Below are 21,840 nucleotides of genomic sequence, written 5' to 3'. Positions count from 1 at the left end.
TAGCCTAGAAGCAGTAATAATACAATGAAGCAAAACTTTCTATTTTTTTGTGCCATTTAACAATGTGTAGTTAAATAACATGTGGTTCTTGGATGATGGATGAATTTTATTACATTCAATTCACTAACTAGCCAGAAAGACTGAAAGCTTAATACCACATATATTCTGTATATCACTGGGACTTGGTTAAAAACAACTCGATTGTCCTCTTTTCTATTTTTAAGAGATATATGGGCCTCAGAATATGGACTTATTGTCACTTATATAACTACAATCATTCAGAAAAGAATTTCCACTAACAACTTTTTTTTTCCCCTAGACAAGGGGGAATAAAATAAATTTCTCATCTTTCATTCATTTATGTCTCTATTAGCTAGGCGAGTCTGCTTCCTTGGCCATTTGTTTCATTAAAACTTGGATCAAAATATCTTTTAAAATAGGGAAGAAAAACGTTTAAAAAATAAGTAGAGGACAGACTCTTATCTGTTCTTCAACCATGACAGTCTTAAAGAGAAATCCGGAACACCAACCTACTTTTTTCTTTTCTTCTATTCTTCTACTCAGCTTTTTTTTTTTTTTTTTTTTTTTTTAAATGTTTATTTATTTTTGAGAGAGAGGGAGAGAGCGTGAGCAGGGGAGGGCAGAGAGAGAGGGAAACACAGAATCCCAAGCAGGCTCCAGGATCCAGGCTCCAAGCTGTCAGCACAGAGCTGGATGCAGGGCTTGAAACCAAAAACTGTGCGATCATGACCTGAGCTGAAGTCAGACACCTAACCGACTGATCCACCCAGGCACCCCATCTTCTATTCAAGCTCTTAACCACTTCCACCAAAGGGGTTCTAAGGACAAAAGGGAAATAATATATACCCATTCCCTTTACTAATGCTTACCACCAGCGGTTCTGAGGTAGATTTTAGGGGGTGAGTAAACTTGGATTTTAAAAAAAGATTGCAGGGGCGCCTGGGTGGCGCAGTCGGTTAAGCATCCGACTTCAGCCAGGTCACGATCTCGCGGTCCGTGAGTTCGAGCCCCGCGTCGGGCTCTGGGCTGATGGCTCAGAGCCTGGAGCCTGCTTCCGATTCTGTGTCTCCCTCTCTCTCTGCCCCTCCCCCGTTCATGCTCTGTCTCTCTCTGTCCCAAAAATAAATACACGTTGAAAAAAAAATTTTTTAAAAAATAAAAAAAGATTGCATCTTTATTTTCATTGACTTCTAACTAAAATTTAGCATTTATAAATGCAGACAACAAACCCTACATAGTGGGAGCACTGTCTATGCTTTTCTTCTGCAGTAGAAGTGATACATAATTGTGATATCATTTTTCTGATGGTACACGTGTCTCTATCATTTACATCCATCACTACTTGAGAATTATGGTAGTGATTAGATCTGCTGCTGGATCCAGTCACTTCATGCCTCAGTGAAGAAGCAAGTGTGTTATTAGATCACAATGTTTTTTTTCCTAAAGTTTGTTTGTAGATATATTTCAATATAATTGGATTACTCATTAACAATGTATTTTAAATATTTACAAACATTATTTTGAGAAGAGTTTCATAGGCTTCCCAAGGCTACTTAGTAGGGTCCATGGAACAGAAGAGGTTAAGAACTCCTAAGGCAGTTATTTTCAAACTTAATAGACCTAACTTTTCCCTTTTTAAGAACTGAGGTGAAAGTAATATAATATGCAATTAACTATTTTAGAGTGTTCAATTCAGTGGCGTCCAGTGCGATTACAATATTGTGCAACCACCGCCTGTCTAGTTTCAAGACATTTTCATCACCCCGGAAGAACACCCCATATTCTTTAAGTAATCACTCCCTATTCCTCCTTACCCCCATTCTTCTGACAACAGCTAATATTTTTTTGGCTTTATGGACTTGCCTGGTCTGGATATATCATATAAAAGGAATCATATGACATGTGACTCTTTGTGTCTGGCATCTTTTGCTTAGCATTAATGCTTCTTTTTTTAAAGTTTATTTTGAGAGAGAGTGAGAGCACACAAACAGGGGAGGGGCAGAGAGAGAGGGAGAGAGAATCCCAAGCAGGCTCTGCACTAAAAGTGTTCAACCTCACAAACCATGAGATCATGACCTGTGATGAGATCAAGAGTCACATTTAACTGACTGAGCCACTCAGGTGCCCCTAACATTAATGTTTTTGATGTTCATACAAGAATATATCAGAACTTCATTTCTTCTTATGGGTGAATGGATAAACTAAACTTTTCTTTTTTTTTTTTAATTTTCTCGTAACTATTTATTTATTAAAGACAGAGAGAGATAGAGCATGAGCAGGGGAGGGTCAGAGAGAGAGGGAGACACAGAATCCAAAGCAGGCTCCAGGCTCTGAGCTGTCAGCACAGAGCCTGACGCAGGGCTCGAACTCACAAACCGCGAGATCATGACCTGAGCCAAAGTTGGATGCTTAACTGACTGAGCCACCCAGGCACCCCTAAACTTTTATTTTAATAAGAAGTCTTTTGTAACAATGTCTTTACTCTCTTGAAACAAAATTGATAGATGATAAAACCTACTACATGGATAATTTCAAAAAAATTGATGTAACGGTTAACCATCTTATAAAGCAAACACAAAAGTAAAATAATTTGTAACAAAATTATATGTATTTCAATATGCAAATGCTTAGGCACTAATATTAAAGACATATCAAATGGTCATATGTTTGCATCCATATGTAGAATCACCATGAATTAAGAAGCTACAAATGCAGACTAGTACAGTATATAATATTAGAGTCTGAAATACCATGCACATCTTAAAACAATGCAATAAATACTTCGTGTTATATACAAAATATCATTAGTTTTTAGGCTGACATAATTTTTTAAAAAACAGGATTTGCACTTATACAAATGTCTGATGGGACATTTCAGAGCAATGAAGGACACAGGACAACACTTGATTGTATAAGGCTTTCTTAAAGTGTTGTAGCATGGACAGTATCCCTGGCCCCTATGCACTAAATGGCAGTAATGTTCCTCAATCACTGTAACATCAGAAAACACCCTGGCAATTTAAAAATGGCCTCTATGGGGGCATTGGTGACCCAAAGAGAACATGTGACCCAGGGCGCCTGAGTGGCTCAGTTGGTTAAACCTTTGACTTCAGCTCAGGTCATGATCTCATGGTTTGTGGGTTCGAGCCTTGCATCAGGCTCTGTGCTGGTGGCTCAGAGCCTGGAGCCTGCTTCGGATTCTGTCTCCCTCTCTCTTTCTTCCTCCCCTGCTCACACACTATCCCTCCCTCTCTTCTCTCTCTCTCTCTCTCAAAAATAAATAAAGATTTAAAAAAATGCATGGGCCCTGGAATCTGCCCTTTGCAGCCCTGCCCCGGACCCTCACCCCCTCCTCCCCCCCCCCCGCCCCCACACTAAGTCCTGGCTTGTTCTGTTGTGCAAGCAGGTATGGTATTGATACCCACAGTTCTTTTCTCCAAGATTTGTTCCCAGGGACTCTTCTGATAGTGGAAAGTTAGGTAAAACTTGGACACAATGTCACTTCAGAAAACAAAATTTACACTTTGCTGTTCGGCATCCCAAAGGCTGAGCCACCAAGACTGAGGTTACAGAGACTTGTCTGCCACTTGCTCTCTGTCAGGTGATGAGAGGCGTCAGACCCTTTGGGAGCTTCTTTTTCACTTGGACCAATTCTTTTTCACTTTCTTGATTTAAGGTACCAGAGCTATGTCCTAATATTTGAGTTGAACAATCCTTTTGAGAATTTTCATAAAAACATCCTGCTGAGTTATCATACAGGTATGGATCCGGCAGATATATATTTGTGAAATAGGAAGAGAAAAATGATCACCAGTGAACTATTGCCTCATTCAGAAGCCTTCCTATCTACATTAAGAAGCCTTTGAAGTGAGAGCTAAAATTAGTTGCTATTTAATAGCTGTATGTGTGGGAAAATTTTTATATTTCAAAGTAAGTGTTCCGTAACTCATCAGAAAAGGACGTCTGATAATTTAAGCTTTTCTATCAAGCTACTGGAGTTGAGGGTGATGAAGGAGGCGGGTAAAATTGTGTGAAATAAAAATGAGGACATTCACTTAAAAATAAACAATACACAATTTTCTCAATAATCATAAGGAAGGGTATGTTAGAATTCTCTGGAAGAGCAAAATTGTCATGGAATGCCCTCAGGTGAACCTACTTCCACCTAATTTAAAATGATTAATGATTTTGCAGACTAGCCTGCAAACGTGATATGCCCATGCTAAAGCAACAGCAATTTAAGTTAAGAACAAATGTTATAAATACAGCATCTAAAGGTACTAGTGACACTCTAACAGGCACTATTAGTTAGGAAGTTAAAATAAAACATGATATAAAATAACAAAAGAAAAGAAATTATATATTTTCTAAATGTAAATGGCTATACTAAAAATTGTTTCAAAAGTTTTTGAGATGTAAAGTCTCTTGGAATCTTTTTTATTTTATTGATTTTTATTTTTCACAGCACTTTTAGGTTCACAGCAAAACTCAGCAGAAGGTACAGAGGCTTCCCTTATCCCTTCCACCCCATGCAAGTGCACAGTATCCCCCACTATCAATATTCCTCATCAGAGTGGTACATTTGTTACAATCAAACCTACATTGATGCATTATTGTCACTTAAATTCCTTCATTTACATTGGAATTCACTCTTGGTGCTGTATAATCTATAGATCTTGACGAATATATGATTGTTCCCGAAATCCAAGTTTGGCTTCCTGTCACTCGAAAAGCCAACACTCAAGAGACAAGATTCCAACACTCAAGATTCCTTTGATCGGAAAGGAATATGAGATTTATTCAGGAGGCTGGCCACCTGGGGAGAAGGCAGACTCCTGTCCAAAGGCCAACTCTGAGGTTTCTGCCTGGCTCAGGAGTTTTTAAAGGAGTTTAGGGCAGTTAACATTTCTTGATTACATACAGACTAGATGGTACAGGCTACAGACATTATGTCAGTGTTCGGAGATTGTATTGATGAAGTTTTGGGGTGATGGTGGGGTGGTTCAGAGCCGACAGCCAAGAAAGAATTCTTGAAGATGTCTTTGGTGCAAAAAAGTGATTTTATTAAAACATGGGGACAGGACCCATGGTTAGGAACAGCTGCACTGGGGTTGTGATGGGTAACTCATTATATACCCTCAGGTTGGGAGGGTGTCAGGGATACAGTAAATCTCTAAGGAATTTTGGAAGCAAGGTTTCCAGGACCTTGAGGGGCTAGCTGTTGCTAGGAAACACCATTTATTACCATTTAATAACACCTCAGTCATGAGATCCTTTAGATGTATACTGAGGGGCCATAAGCTTGGAGTATGATTGCCAGCATATGTCTTAGGGCAGTTGAGATCCTCGACTCAACCTGATCCTCGAGTTTGGGATAATGTTAAGCTAAGGTTCTCTTTTGCCCCCAGCAAAGTGTTACCCTTGAGGCAGCTGAGCTCCTAGAGGGAGGTCACTCTGCTGGTCTCAAGGACTCGTCATTGCACTATAGACAGTTAAGAGAATTTAATTTTTCATTTGTCTTAGTTTCCCACATTACCATGGCAAGCACTTAAACTCCTTTTCTTTGTTCTTGGGTAGCCATGAGTGTCTGAGGAATAGCACACAAAGTCCAACTGCTGGGGGGGTGGGGAGTGGGGAGGGGGGTGTGTCAGCCTGTATTTTGCCCTCAGCTTGCCCCAAGATCCCTCCTCAGTATAAGAAAGTCTGTTCCTTAGTGCCTGGAGGTCTGGTTTCTGTTTCCTGATGTGCAGAGGTGTTCTGTTTTTTCTAGGAACGTATGAATGATCATAGATACACAAAGAAAAGTTAATCAGTCACGCAGGTTAAGGTTGTTTGCTAAGGCTTGAAGACTACTAGGTTGGCTGGAGGGCCGAGTTGGCTTCATAATGACCTGTATCCATCATTATGGAATCACATAGAGCAGTTTCACTGCCTTAAAAATCCTCTGTGCTCTCCCGGTTCATCCCTCCCTCCAACCTCAACCTCTGGCAACCACTGATCCTTTTATTGTCTCCACAGTTTTGTCTTTTCCAGAATTCATTCGTACAGTTGGAATCATATAGTATGTAGCCTTTTACGATTGGTTTCTTTTACTTAGTAACATGCATTTAAAGTTTCTGCATGTCTCTTCATGGCTTGATAGCTCATTTCCTTTTTGGCACTGTCCTGATGGGCCACAGTTTATTTACCTATTACCTATTGAAGGACATATTGGTTGCTTCCCAGTTTGGGCAATTATGAATAAAGCTGCTATAAACATCCATCTGTAGGTTTTCATGTGGACATAAGTTTTCAGTTCATTTGATAAATACCAAGCAACATGACTACTGACATGTATAGTAAGACTATGTTCAGTTTTGTAAGAAACCGCCAAATTGTCTTCCAACGTAGCTGTAGCATTTTCTGTTCTTAATAGCAATTAATGAGATTTCCTGTTGCTCCACATCCTGGAAGCAGTTGGTGTTGTCAGTGTTTCGAATGTCAGCTATTCTGAGATAGTGGTATCTCATTGTGGATTTAATTTGTATTTCCCCAATGACTAACGTTGTAGAGTATCTTTTCATATGCAAATTTCCATTGCATATCTTCTACAGTGATGTGTCTCTTTGGGGCTTTTCCCTATTTTTCATTTGGTTATTTGTTTTCTCATTTTGAGTTTTGAGTTTTTCGGGTATATTTTGGATACGATTCTTATTAGATACGTGTTTTGTAAAAATTTTCTGCCAATCTGCTTAAGATTTCAACTAAAATTCTCTTTTTTAAAAAAAATGATGAATTAAGCAGAAATTTTTATTTCCAAGCTCATCAAAGATCATGACAAACACAAATAAAGTATCCTTTTAAAAGTGTCCCAGATTAAATCAAAGGCACATCATCAAAGTAAAACCTACCTGTGACATTAAAAATTCATTTAGGCTGTAGTATTTTCACATTATTTTGTTTTTAATCATTTGCAAAATGTTGCGAAGATCACATTTAAACATCTTTTTAAAGACACAATGTAGGGGTTTTTTTTCCTTTTTAAAAAAATTTTTTAAGTACAACCACAACTATAAAATAGAGGAACTTAAGAAGACAAAGACCAACTCTGCTTCACACACAGGATGGGGCAATCTAATACACAACCCAACATGAATCTTTCCATAACAAGTTTGCTAAGAAATAGCTCCTATGTTTAGTGTTACAAATAAAATAGTCTTCTCATTTAGAAAAATCAGACCATGGGGCGCTTGAGTGGCTCAGTCAGTTAAGCGTCTGACTTTGGCTCAGGTCATGATCTCACAGCTGGTGAGTTCTAGCCCTGAGTTGAGCTCTGTGCTGACAGCTCAGAGCCTGGAGCCTGCTTGGGATTCTGTGTCTCCCTCGCTCTCTGCCCCTCCCCCACTCACACTCTGTCTCTCCTTCAAAAATAAACATTTAAAAAAAATAGAAAAATCAGACGTCATTTGATTGATAAAGCCTATTCTTCCCCCTCTTCTAAACTTGTTTGTCTTCATGTAGAAACTGTAAATTCACAAGAAATGAACCAGTTTTGATATGCTATAAAAATCTTAAGAACAACAAATTATAAATATTCAATTTTTTAGCAAACAAAAATGTTTTCCTTCCCAAAATGTAAACATCCAGTAAATAAAATGAACATAATATTCCAGGCATATAGAAACACCAGTAATTCGCTTATGAAAGAGGTGTGTTTGGTGGTAACATTTTTGTTTGTCTTACATATAAAAGAACTTTATTTTATAGAATAAAATGGCCTGAGAAGAACTCAGGCCATTATTACTTAAAGTCTACTCCTTCACCCAGTCTCCTTACCTGAGTGGAAAAATTCATCAATTTTTGTAGAATTTTGGCTATAGCACCAGGCCACAGGAAAGGTCTGAAATATCTAAAGTCATTTGGCTGGAGAAAAGTGTTTTCTTGTGACTTGGAGGCAGCTATTCATCACTTTGTGCTTAAAAGCATTCCCTAGTGAACTTCTTCCCTACAGCCTTTAGGATAAAGCCCAGGATCTGGGCTCCTGGAAGGCGTTGCTTCCAGCTGGAACACGTGCACTTACACCTTAAACTTCCAGGGCATCCTCGCAGGCATTCGGCGCACAGTTAACTGTTGAAGCTCTGCAGCTGCCTGTGAGCCCTTGACCCTCTCCACCAGCTTGAGCTGCTCCACCCAGTGTGGAAGGCTGTTCATGCAGGCCCCTGAAGACATGACGGCCGCGCCGGGCTCCGAGGGCCTAAAGTTCTCTTGTAATATCATTTCATTTGGCTTTTAGAGTTGAAATCATTCCATATTTTTTTCCCTTAGTAATACAAGTAACTTAATTTAAATACTTGATAAGTAACAGTTCATGGAATATTTTCACAATATTTTGAATGAAATTAGATAGGTAGTAAAGTGGGGGTCGGTCTCCAATTAGTCTGAATTTCTCCTAACAAATTTTGTTTTGCAAAAAGAAGAAAATTAAGATGAGAATTAAATTCAGCTAGGAGAACCAGAAAACAGAAACAAAAAAAGAATATTGGTGGTTTAAGTAAGATATTTATTTGTCCCTCATGTAGAAGTCCAGGGATATGTATTCTAGAGCTAATATGGTAGCTCTGCTCCACAAAGTCCTGTGGGGTACAAACAAGCTCCTTTCAGTTCACAGCTCCATTCCTCAAAGGTGTGACCCTTATCTTCATGGACAAGGAAGCATCGAAGTTCTAAGTAACAGAATGCAAGAAATGATGAAGAGGAAAAGGTAAAGGATGATCTACCTGCCTCCTTATTTTCCCCACCCTAGCTTTATTGAGCTATAATTGATATATAACATCGTGTAAGTTTAAGGTGTCTAGTGTGACGATTTGATACGTGTATATTGCAAATATATATATACATGTGTATATTGCAAAATGATTACCAAAATAAGCTTAGTTAATAGCTTCATCTCCTGACATAATTATCTTTTTTTGTAAGTGTGTGTGGTGCAAACATTTAAGATCTCTTGCTATTCTCTTAGCAGTTTTCAAGTATATAATGATTATTAAGTATAGTCATCATACTGTACGTTACATCCCTAGAACTTATAATTTGTACCTTTTGACTACCATCTATTTCCTCCACCTGCTAGTCTCTGGCAGCTACATTATACTCTTCCTGAGTTTGCTCTACCTCCTTTTTAAAAATATTGCTCATATAAATGAGATCATGAAGTATTTGTCTCTGCCTGGCTTATTTCACTTAGCATAATGCCTTCAAGGTCCATCCATGTTGCCACAAATTTCAGGATTCCCTTCTTTCTCATGACTGAATAATATTGTTATGTATATATGTACACCACATTTTCCTGAAGAATGTTCCTAGATATCCCACTGGTGGACTTTACTTACATGCTCAGACCTATTGTAGGGAAGCTGGAAAGTACAGTTCTTATTTGGAAAAGTAAAAAATTATTTTGTTATAAAAGAAGGGGAGTACTGATGTTGGGGGACTATTAGCCTCTATCACCCACAAACTTATTCAATCACTTTGCAGTATTTCTATTTTGTTCTTTTACCCATTTTTATTTTTATTTATTTGTTTTGTTTTTGAGAGGGAGTGCAAGGGGGGAGGGGTAGAGGGAGAAAGAATATTAAGCAGGCTCCTTGCTCAGCACAGAGCCCAACATGGAACTCAGTCTCATGACCACGAGATCATAACCTGAGCGGAAATCAAGAGTCTGTTGCTTAACTGACTGAGCCACCCAAGCGCCCCTCTTTTACTCATTGTTAAAATTGTTTATTTTCTTATTTTTAAGAGTTCTTTGTGTGTGTGTGTGTGTATGTATTAAACCACTTTTTACAAAATTTATTTATTTATTTATTTATTTATTTATTTATTTAGAGAGCATGTGTAGGGGAGGGACAGAGAGAGAGAGCATGTGTAGGGGAGGGACAGAGAGAGAGAGAGTGGAGAGAGAGAGAGAGAGAGAGAGAGAGAGAGAGAGAGAATCTCAAGCAGGCTCCACACTGTCAGCGCAGAGCCCAATGCAGGGCTTGAACTCACCAACCATGAGATAATGACCTGAGCTGAAACCAAGAGTCAGATGCTTAACATACTGAGCCACCCAGGGGCCCCTGTCATATTTTGATTGGCTCGCAAGCACAAGCAATGGCAACTGGTACATTTTTAAACCTGTTTATTTACCTGTTATAGGTAAGGATAATAATGAATTTGAGAGACATATGCTGCTTTTACAAAATATCACACATAAATGACTACTCCACAATTCCAAAATTCTTTTATTTCCCATTAGGATAATTCAGCATTTCAGAAAATGACCACTCTATCCAAGTTAGATTTTGTATTACACTTACCAATGCTAAAAGCAAAAACAGAACTGGGATCACTATCTCATTTTTCTCTAGCTCCAACTCCTATCTCTAGCACAGTTTCACAGCTGTGGAAAATACTGGTTTTGTACCATCTTTAACGAAAGTCTTTCACTTTAGTTGTCAGCCTTCTTAGGGATGGCTTTAGCTGCTTCTCCCATGCCATACCCTTTCCAGGGAAGCCCATATCCAATTACTGGAGTATAAAGGCCCAGTGATTTTGGTTCTACTCTGACAACTCTAACTGGAGCTACTTAAGCTCCAGAATATTCTGTGGGGTTTAATCTTATTCTGAGAATCTATAGACCATTAGAAAATAGCCCACAATTTTGTCTCAGTGGGGTTTGTCTTGTTGAAACATCTGAACTTCAAAAGTTAATAGAACAATGAAGCTTTTTTTTCTACATGAGGAAACAATAAAATTATACAGCCACTGTGATGTATGCACAAAAGAAACTCCCCACCCCGACCTTTTACGGGAGAGTCCGCCCTATAGATTAGCTTAAGGAAGCTGACACATTACAAAGCCACCACTGTTGACAAAAACATTTTATGATCTACAATCTAAGTAGAGAATCTAAATGGTTATTAACAATATCTTCTAGAGATCCTTTCTGGAAATTGGGTAGACCAGTCTTGTAATTTTAACTGTCCTGAAATAATTTGTGATATTGAAAGAACTCAGGTGCTCTGTAGCGAAGAATGTGAACTCAGTTCACAGTTGCAGTAGAAACATGTAGAATTCCCACAGACCTTTCCAAGAAAGTTGGACTGTTGGGAAAGAAAATGGCATTTGTGGCAGACTGAAGTTTGTCCTCCATTATTCATTTTTCCCTTCGTCTGTAGTAGTATGGCTCCTACTTTGTATCCAGGCCTCTGATGACCCAGAAAAAAGGCTCCTAGTTTATAGTTAGTTGTGGCCTGTAGACTAAGTGCTGCTTAATGCAATGCAAGTAAAAGTAGTTATATAGTTTCTGGGATGTGTTCTTAGGGGAAGGGGCACACCCTTCTTTTTGTTTTTGTTTTTTTTCCTCCTTTCTTACTAGGTGAACTGAAGATGTGATGGCTGGAGCTGTAGTAGTCATTTTAAACTATTAGGGTGACCTTAGCAATGGAAATCAAACACAGAAGAGCAACGAAATAGAAATAATTTGGCTCTCTAATATGGGAGAGCTCTGTTTCACCGCCTTCCGGACATTTATGTTGATCAAAATTCTGACCACCATCTAGATATAAGTATTATTCTCTCTCTATAAAGTTACATGATAGCTATAGAGCCATCTTGGTAACATTTCTGCCTACAGAATTTTGTAAGTAAAGGTTTGTTTCAGCCAATTTTTAAAAAATCTTGTCTATCTTGTTAACATCGAGAACCAGGGATGTACTTGTAGCTATAGAACAGAGGAAAAAAAAAACTAGTTTAGACTGGAATCAGATCCATAATCATGACTTAGTCAATGTAACTTAATTAACAATCTGCGCAAAGATGTTTGTCTTGTAAGAGGTGTGATTTTAAGTTAGAATTATATTTTTCATGAATTTATGTATTCATTGAGCACAGGAACAGTTCACTTGGAAGCCAATTTTTATTACAGTGCTTTAAGAGATGATTTTAAAAATGCCTTCTCTTTTCATTAAAACCATTTCACTTAGTTTTCGCAAAGATCTTAAATGCATTTTTTTGCCTCTTTCTGTAAAATTGCTACTCTTTTTGCTTTCACTTTTAACTGAACAGATATTTAACATTAAGTTTTAATTTCTAATGAAAAACCTTTTTTACTGCTTTCTTCTGGATTCTCTCTTTGATATGTGAGAATTGAACTTTATATTGACAAGGAGGACATTGATGATCTTAAGGTGGAGGAAGCTCATCTGAATTGAGATGGGGAAAGAATGTGAAGTGGAGATACTACTTAGCAACAACTGTTTTCACAAGTTTTTCTGGAAAGTGAATAACTAGAATTTCATATGCTAATAGAAAAATTTGGTAAAAAAAGGATTTCCAGGAGCAATTTACCGCCACGACAAAGGAGCCATTATTTTATGCAGGGCATGCTGCCACAACCAGAAAGGATACTAAATCTTAATTCCTAAGTGTTTAGCACATTAACAATCCAGTGGGTTGGTGAGATATGTTTACAAAGACCTGGGTACAGTACCAAGTGCCACTGTAGAAGTGAAAATATAAGAAAAAGAAAGGCTAAATCACCTTTAGTTTGGTTAAATAGGAAAGGCTTCATGGAGGAGATAGCATTGATGATACAAACATATTTGCACAGAAGTTAATGGTTTTTTTTTGCTCTAGAAGTCAGTGTCAAGGTCAAATCTTCACAAGGAGGTCTGATCATTCTTACGATGTTTTTGTGTGTGTGATGCTTGTCTCCTACATTGGACAGGATCTAGAGCAGCGCCTGACACATAATTATCACTCAATATATCATTATAATAAAGATAATATTATGACAGTAAATATTGACTGGATTGGTGAAGGCACGAACGCATATACACATTAATAAGTGACCATGAGCTCCTCAGGGGTGGTGGATGTTGTTTTGTTTACCTTTGAGCCCTGACTTCACTGCTCATATACAGTGTACCTTACTGCAATTTGCTGGGCACTCCCATTTCTCCCGTTTCTCCAACCAGAGATTGGCTGGGGTGGGGGATCCAGATCCAGACCCGGGGCCAGAGTGTTGACTCCGGCCAGTAGGGGACGCCGGCGCGAGGCTCTGCCAGGACCCCAGCACCGCCCAGCGCAGAGCCGGACCGCCGTCTACGCCATGCGCGTGCTGCTGCCGCTCCTGCGCACGGGTTGGGGCTGGCGCGCGTGGGCCCCAGCTGCTGCCCGCTTGCCCCCGGGAACGAGTACAGGGCCCGGGCCGCACCGCGCCATGGCCCTCTACCGCACGGAGGAGCGCGGCCAGCCCTACACCCCCGATTACCGCCTTTTCTTCAGTAAGTAGCTCGCGGGGACTCCCGCGGACGGCGCGCCTAGAGGAGGCTCGGGCTGGAGCCTGTATGGTCCGCGCGGCCTCCTCCCTCCTTCCTTTGGGTGGCCGAGCGGCCCAGGCCGCCTGCCCGCACGCGGGGACCCGCGCAGAGCCACGGAGCAGCCAGCGAAGGGGACGGCGAACCCAACCCCCAAATGCGGAGCGCAGAGACGCAGGGCAGCCGGCGGCGCCGCGCCGAGTCGCCCTGGGCGCTGCCAACCGCCCTCTCCGAGCCGGGCGCGGAGCGCGCAGGGACGCCCGCGGTACCCCGCTGCGGCCGCGCAGCCTTAGGCGAGTCCCTGCCGCCATTCCGGGCTCAACGTAATTTAGTCGTGGGAGGGAAGCGCAGAATCCGCCCTCTGGACGGCTTCCTCGGGCGCGTAATCAAGCTCCTCCTCCCGGGGAGGGCCGCCTGCAGTTGGAGAGGCAGGCAGAACTTCGGAGGTTCCTCGTCCCGTGGGTCTTTTTCTAGGGCGACTCTGGCCAAGGATCTTGTCTCAGAAGCATGAATTTATACTCACAGGTTGGCACTTTGAATGCTGTGCTGCGTCAAGAGCCTAGTGGGCCTCAGGGTAGCCAGTGTCCTCCTCACATTGAACAAGCCCCAGAGGGCGACACGAATTGCAGGGCGTTGAGCTGGCCGGCCAAGGCGGAAAATGACCCGGGTTCCCGTTATTCTCATTTTTCTTTGCAGCCCCATGTTGCACCGTGTAGGTTAGCAATAACGCGAAAATATCGAGGTTGGTCGAGTTGCTTTCATGCCTCATTGATTTCAGAGCCCTAAGGGGAGGAGTACTCTTTCTGTGAAGTCGGCCTTGCCTGATCGCCCATCTCGTTGGAGCACCAGCTTTGGAGGCTTTCAGATTTAAGCCCGAATCCTGGATTTTTCAGCTCTTGGCTCTGTGACCTCTGATGAGTTTCTGACTTTGCTACGCCTTGTTTTTTGTCTTATCTGTGAAACAGGGCTGTAAAGATTACAAGGTGAAGTGTATGTAGTGATTAGTCAGAGTGTATAGAATATAAATTATTATTAATAATACCTGTCTCATTATTGATACCTGTAATTTATAAAATGTTTACACGTATCCTTAACTGAACTTAGCGTCGAAGGGTATTTTATGGAAGAGGAAACTGAATTTGTATACTCTTAGGATTATGATGCAACTGATAGTGAAATACCCATATTCTTCAAAATTGATTGCTTTTTTCCTCTTTGGTACATATTTTTTTTACATCCTTGTTTAGTCAAGACTGATCAGGTGGAGAGGAACCCTTAACAAGAAGTCCCAAGTTTCTGAATGGATGTGTTACCAAAGGTTATGTATGATGTGATGACTTTGGGCACCATTTTCTATTGAAAGAGTGTTATGAAATGGCATTTAGGTTTTTGAGTAGATAAAAGCTTGTCTAACATACATGGCATGGTAAAATTATTCTAGATTTGCAAGAAGTACAGTTAATAGTAGACCAAAAACGTCAGTACGTATTTATGAAGTGTGCTGGACGCTGTTAGACATGGCACTGGGGAGATTTTCATTATGGGCCCTGCTCTCAAGAGAGTCATAATACCAATATATTATATTATTATATAGTAATTAAGGAAAATATAAAGACACTGAAAAATATTTTACTTGCATGTTGGCTGAGAAACAATATCTTGAGGAGCCTAGAGCATATGACATAGTTGACTGAGCACTGGCTTTGGAATGGAGAGTCAGTCCTTAATCCTGACTTTGCGGTATGAGCTCTCACTTCCTGTTATTTGGGCAGGTGATTGCTTCATTTCATACAGGGCCAGTGTCTTTAGTTGTAAAATAACGCAGTTGACCTAGCATTTGATCTTCAAGGTCCTTGTTGGTGCTGCCATTCATTGATTGAAGGTGTTGGATCAATATTAGATATTCTGACATTCTCTCTTGGACAGGGCCTCTATTAGGCCATCTCCAGGGCGGAATTGGCCACTCACCATGGTTGGTTTCTCTAGCTACAAGTGTATTTCAGACTCATGAGTTGTCCTTAACTAGAACGCCAGAGATATCTTTTTTACCCAGTTAGGATAAATGACAGAAAACAAGAAAAAAAGGTTTCCTGAGGTAAATGTGCAAGAATTGGAAGGAAGGGTGGTTTGGGGGAGGGGCCAGGTGGTGAGGTTGTAATTGGAAGGCTGTGTAGGGTTAAACAGTTCCTGAACCAAAACACCAGATGGCATCCTTGGCCCAGGACTGCGTACTGCTTGCTGGCAGGGGTAGGAAAAGTGAAAGGAAGCCCCTTCAGTGTGAGGGAGTACGAGGAAAACAGTGAACACATTGCTCCTTTTAAGGATGGTCTCAGATTGGGTATTTTGAACTCTGGCAGTGTCTACATGCAGCAGTAGAGTGTAGTTGTACGTGACTTCAAAGAAAAATATGAGGGGCGCCTGGGTGGCTCATTCTGTTAAGCGTCTGACTTCGGCTCAGGTCATGATCTTGTGGTTCGTGGGTTCAAGCCCCGTGTCAGACTATGTGCTGACAGCTCAGAACCTGGAGCCTGCTTGGGATTCTGTGTCTTCCGCTCTCTCTCTGCCCCTCCCCAACTCATGCTCTGTCTCTCTCTCTCTCAAAAAAAAAATAAACAAGCATTAAAAAAAAATATACGAGTGTAGCACCACTTGGCTGAAAAGTGTTATTCAGCATTATTAGAGTGGAATGATTTCCCACATTTCCAAATATATCCCAATTCCCTGAAATACTACTGCATTGGGAGGTAGACCATTTTTGAGCTTCATATCTGCAAATTATTTCTCTTTACTGCTATTCAGAAGAATCAGAATAAATGATAACTTTAATACTTTCTTTATTTTTCCTTTTTAATTAGTGTGGACTTTTTAGAAACAGTAGTGAAGTGAGACAGAATGATGTAGAGGAAAAGGGATCTTGCAGGGAATCACCAGGCCCCTTTGGTGCCAGCCCTGTCCCTTTATTAACTTTCTGTGTGGCCTTGAGTGAGTCATTTAACCTATCTGTAACTCATTTTTTTAAACCATAGAAAGAGGAAATTGGACTAGATGATCATTTCCCAAACTGTGCCGAGTTGAGCACAGATGTACCATAGTTTATTATTAGGTTTCTTTAAACAGAGGGCTTCATGATTTAATAAATGAGCAGAACACTTCCCATTTTATCACCATCTTGGAGAGTCACAGTACGTATTAAAGTTCTGGGAAATTCTGATGTGAAGTAACTTGTCCTAAAATTTTGACTCCTAGAGCCCTTATTTCTCATCACATTTGTTAATATCATAGTGACTCCAGAGTTTTGTGGAATTAAGTTGGGGAAGCACTGGGTGAGATGATTTCTGAAACTTCCCAAAGCATGTGTATCAAAGAAACAATTCTACACTAATAGGCATGTCTTAATGGTCTTGGACCTCAGCTCAATTTCTCCATCAGCAAAATGGGGATAATGCTAATAATATTATAGAACTGCTGTGGTAGTTAAATGTGTAAATATGATCAGTGTCGCACACATGGCATATGGTAAATATTTAACTTATGTTATTTCCTTTTTTTTTTTTTTTTTTTTTTGAGTTCAAGATATAAGACCAAAATTCTTATAATCTGTGAAGGGTGAAAACAAAAGGATGCGGATAAAATTGAATCTTTTGAATATGTCTCGATGTATTAATTCCTAGGCCTCCGTTTTAATGGATACTGCCCTGCAGTCTTTTGAATTAATTGTGAAATCATGATGAAGTTAGACTTGTTTATATGGGACCAAAGATAAGCACTGCATGTCAATGTTCCTTTGATAGTCTGTATGTTTTTGTTTTGCTAATAACTTGAAAATTCATTATTTCAGGTTTTTTACATTTTCTCAAAAGATGAGTAGAAGCTATGCTTTTCATAGTTTGCACTTTTGTTACTATGGGATAGTAGGGAGCAAGTGACTGGTTTATTTAGAGAAACAATGCTGTAGGTAATTCACATTGCTTTTATTTAGCATGAGAATGAATCATGCAGTTCTTTAACAATGAATGAATTTGTTTTGTCATTTATACTAACTATGTGCTTAAGTTAAAGTTACTATTGGTTTTCTTTTAAGTACATCATTTGAGTGGTAGATGATAGAATCTGCAGTTGAATGTACCATACATTTGAACTTACTAAAATTTTCTGTGAATAATCCACACAATGTGTGTTTGAGTCTTAAATATATGAGTTTTGTAACCTTTTTTTTTTAAGTTGGCTCATACCATGGAATTTGAATTCTGTGTAGAACATATAGAACATTATGGTTATTGTGTGAATATTGAAGAATTATTTGTACTTGGTATTCTTCATTGTTAAAGCTTCCAGTAAGTCTCTAGAAATGCTTTTAGTAATAATATGTAATAGTTTGTTGGTACTTGGCATCCATGTAGCTATTTTGTATATATACATAAAACCAAATACCGGTTTTGCATTCCATTCCATTTTCTCACTTACTAATACCATTAATAAACTTACTAATACCATTAATAAACTTTGATCCTGATACAACTTGGTGTTATGAGAGAAAAACATAGGTAATTTACAAAATAATAGAATAAAATTTCAATTCAGTCTAGTTGAAGGGAAAGTTTTGACATTGGCCATGTCAAGTGTATGTATATTGATGGGCCTGAAAGAATTCATTAGTTTATGCTCAGGGATGCAGTCTGATTTTTGACAAAGTGAAATATCAAGACAGGATGGTAGGGTGACTACAGTTGTTTGTTGGATTTTCCCTCTAATAAATTTCCTATTGAATTGATAGTAAGTGAATAAAAAAGGATAACCCTAAAACAACAAATAAGAAGGATTCATCAGAGCGGGAGATTTCAAAATATTTATGGAACATGAAAAATAGTTGTAACTGTGGTTATTGATGAAACAGCATGTATGAAATCCCAGCTTAAGTATATGTGTCAAGAGTCTGTAGTTTAAGAAGCCAGACTCCTTGCAGAACCGCAGAGTGGTTATGGGTGGGATGTGGCACTTATCGAGGGGTCGATATAAGTTTTATTATGGAATAGCACACAGATGCTTACCATGCAGGTTTAGGACTTGTGGGATTGGCTGGCTTCCTCTACAGAAATTGAAGAAAGTGTTTGGAGGGAAGTAGAACAACCTGATGGTATTGCCCCAGCAGAGCCTTCTACATTCTAGCACTTAGGCTCCTACCGACCCCAACCCCCACCCAGTGCAATAGCCAGCTTCTTAGGCATTAGGTGCCTCTCCTGGTTATACATCCGTTTTTCTAATCTCTTATTTTTATTATTTTTTCAAAAAAAATTTTTTAACGTTTATTCATTTTTGACAGAGACAGAACATGAGTGGGGGAGGGGCAGGGAGAGAGGGAGACACAGAATCTAAAGCAGACTCGAGGCTCTGAGCTGTCAGCACAGAGCCCCAGATAGGGCCCGAACCCATCAACTGTGTGTCATGACCTGAGCCAAAGTTGGACACTTAGCCACCTGACCCACCTAGGCACCCCTCTAGTCTCTTACTCTTAAATGTCAACGAAATTGTTAAGGATCACCCTCAGGCAGGCTTTCATCACTACTATTCTACCAAACTGCTTTTGTCAAAATGTGACTTCCATGTGGCAAATATAATGACCAGGTTTTTTTTTTTTTTTGATGTTTATTTATTTTTGAGAGAGTAAGTGAGTACAAACTAGGGAGGGGCCGAGAGAGAGGGAGAGAGAATCCCAAGCAGGTTCCGTATTGTCAGTGCAGAGCCCAGCTCAGGACTCGATCTCACAAACCACGAGATCATGACCTGAGCTGAAACTGAGTTGGATGCTGAACTGACTGAGCCACCCAGGTGCTCTTATAATGATGTTTTAAGTTCTCATCTCACATGAATTATCAATAGAACTTTTCAGTTGATTACTTTGTCTTCCGTGAAACATTTTTTTTCTTTTATCTCTAGGATAACATTCTCTTTTATTTTGATGGCTTCTCCGGCAGTCTTCTTTTCTGGATCCTCATATTTCTGAACTCTAACTTTTGAAATGCTCCAGGATTCAGTACTTAGCTCACATCTCTCTCTCTAGGGGGAAAGGGTTGGCAAATATTCTGTAAAGGGCTGTGATAGTAACTAGTAGCCTATGCAGGCCATAAGGTCTCTGCCACAACTACTTAACCCTGCCTGTAGCACAGGAGCAGCCAGAGACAGTAAAAGTCTGAACATGGCTTTGTGTTCCAACGAACCTTTATTTATACAGACTGAAACAGGCCATGGGCCAAAGTTTGCTGACTATAACCATTGCTCTCTGTGATCCCTTTTGGTCCCTTAGCTTTAGATACCATCTGTGTTTCCCAGATGTGTAACAGCCTGAATTTCTCTTGAACTCATTTTTACACATCCAGTAAGCACACTCTGTATCTTGAACTCATTTTTACACATCCAGTAAGTGCAGTCTGTACTTCCGTTTCATTGTCTCAGAGACATCTCAAGGTTCATGTGTACAGGACTCCTGATCCCAGCCTCCACTCAGTTGGTTGTTTCTGTCCTCATATGTGTAACCAACAATTTAGGAACCATTCTTGTTGCCTTTCTTACTCTTACCTCCCTTCTAGGTCAGTAGTTTCTCCCTTCATCTGTGCTTTTGAGATGTATCCAGGTGATGTTTACTTCTCTCCACTTGCACCCTTGCCACTCTATCCATCTTTCCCTTGACCGACTACAGTCACCTGATGCTTCCCCTGCTGTCCCCTGTGTCCTCCTGTAGCTGCTTTCCATACAGAAGTCCCCTTGATCCTTTTGAAGTGGAAGTCACCTCATGTCCAGGCTCTGCTCAAAACCCCAGTGACTTTTCATGTCACTCTAAATAAATTTTAAATATTCACCACAGTCTACAAGGTCCCGTATGACCTACTGCTGGGGCTCCTCTCTGAAGTCGTCATTTACCACTCTTCCTTTGGATCATTCTGCTCTGGCCATTTTGGCCTCCTTGCTGTTCCTGTAGCATTCCTCCGTGGATGTCTGTTTGACCTGCTTCCTTACTTCATTTCTGTCTGTGCGGAAATGTTACCTACCGGTGAGATCTCCATTCTTTCAGTTTAGATTGTATCCCTTCCCTTACTCCTTTCTTGCCCTTGTTTGTTTTCCTTTGTGGTACTTATTGTACCCCGTATAGTTAGAACATACCTTTTCATTGCTTCCGTACCTACGCCCCTACTTGAATATAAATTTCATAAGAACAAGGAATTTGTACACCTACGACCTAAAGCTGCTTGGTATAGTATATGTGTTTGGTAAATATCCAATGAATGCATTTAAGGAAATCTTATGAATTAAATAGGAAAAAGAGAAAGTAGAAAGAAGAGAATTCGAATTTTAAGTAGTCCAACGGGTATCCTCTGAGATTTTAGAAACCTACATCCTTTAAAAAGGAAGAGGAAGCTATGAAGAAAAGATAATCACGGATGTATTAAAATGGTGTGATTGTAGAAACAAAGGACTCTGTAGAAGGTGTAGTGGGACAAATGGTGTTGTTGTTTTAAGCCACCAACTTTGTGATCATTTGTTATGGCAGTCCTGGAAAACTAATACAGAAAAGTTAGAATATAAGGTAAAGAAATCTATGAGAAAGTAGAACAAAATGTCAGACAGAAAAATGAGGTAGAAAGAGGAGACATAGAGATTTAATCTAGGTAGTCCCAACATTTGACTAATACAAGTGTCAGAAGGAATGGAGAGGTAATTACAAAGGGTTAGATAACAGAAGAGATCTAAGAATTTAAGGACCTAAGCATTCCTAGTCCCAGACACATTATAAAATCTCAGAAAACTGAGGCTTTTATAAAGAAGATTCTGCAAGACCTGGGGCTGGGGACAGAGGAGGGAGGGAGAACAGGTCACCTGCAAAGGAATGATAATCAAACTGGTATGTGACTTACCAGCATAAATGAATGCTTAAAGACTGGAGTAGTGCCTTAAAAATTCTGAGAGAAAAGAATTTTCCCCCTACAATTTATCCAGACAACATTAATCTAGACTGAAGACCAAATAAAGATATTTCAGACATTTAAGGACTTGGGAAATTTACCTTGTATGCATCCTTTCTTACAGAACACAAATTAGGGATATGCTCCAGCAAAACAAGTAAGTAAACCAAAAAAGATGGATGAGTGCATGGGGTCCAGAAAACAGAGCTGAGCTGGAGACCAAAGAAGCAAAATCTTAGGGTGCCAAAAAAGCATTCAGTCCGTGTTGCACCAAGAGGATAGCGATTTCAAAGGGAACTGTGTAAAGAGAGAATTCCATAGTCTCTGTGGAATCTGTGAGGCATTTGAATAATTTATAGATATGATTATGACTGACAATGGAAGAAACATAATTAGAAGCACAAGTCAAAATAGAAGCCAAACAGGAAAGGAAATTTAACTGTAACACTATACTTGGCCAAAAATCAGCACATAGACAGTGCTTCTCAAACTTACTTCAGTGTAAGAATTATTTGCGGATGCTTGCT

At 39.8% G+C, this 21,840-nt stretch overlaps 1 protein-coding gene and 1 pseudogene across 2 annotated transcripts in view; one reads left to right on the top strand and one right to left on the bottom strand.

The window, feature by feature from the left end:
• Positions 1 to 8,014: 8,014 nt before the first annotated feature.
• Positions 8,015 to 8,229, bottom strand: LOC124521119 (guanine nucleotide-binding protein G(I)/G(S)/G(O) subunit gamma-10-like; annotated as a pseudogene).
• A 4,908-nt stretch (positions 8,230 to 13,137) lies between these two features.
• Positions 13,138 to 21,840, top strand: part of PPA2 (inorganic pyrophosphatase 2) — a 90,007-nt gene continuing 81,304 nt past the window's right edge. For both annotated transcript variants that reach the window (XM_047091431.1, XM_047091430.1), the window contains exon 1: positions 13,138 to 13,325. In XM_047091431.1, coding sequence (XP_046947387.1) covers positions 13,151 to 13,325 — 175 coding nt within the window. In that variant the 5' untranslated portion in view covers positions 13,138 to 13,150. The remainder of the gene's footprint in view (positions 13,326 to 21,840) is intronic.

The sequence above is a fragment of the Lynx rufus genome, unplaced genomic scaffold, assembly GCF_022079265.1.
Source record: "Lynx rufus isolate CCGP_SWC_20201006 ecotype Redwood Valley unplaced genomic scaffold, mLynRuf1.p SCAF_3, whole genome shotgun sequence".
Classification (NCBI taxonomy): domain Eukaryota; kingdom Metazoa; phylum Chordata; class Mammalia; order Carnivora; family Felidae; genus Lynx; species Lynx rufus.
Note: the sequence above shows the minus strand (reverse complement) of the source record. Positions and strands in the feature narration are given on the sequence as shown.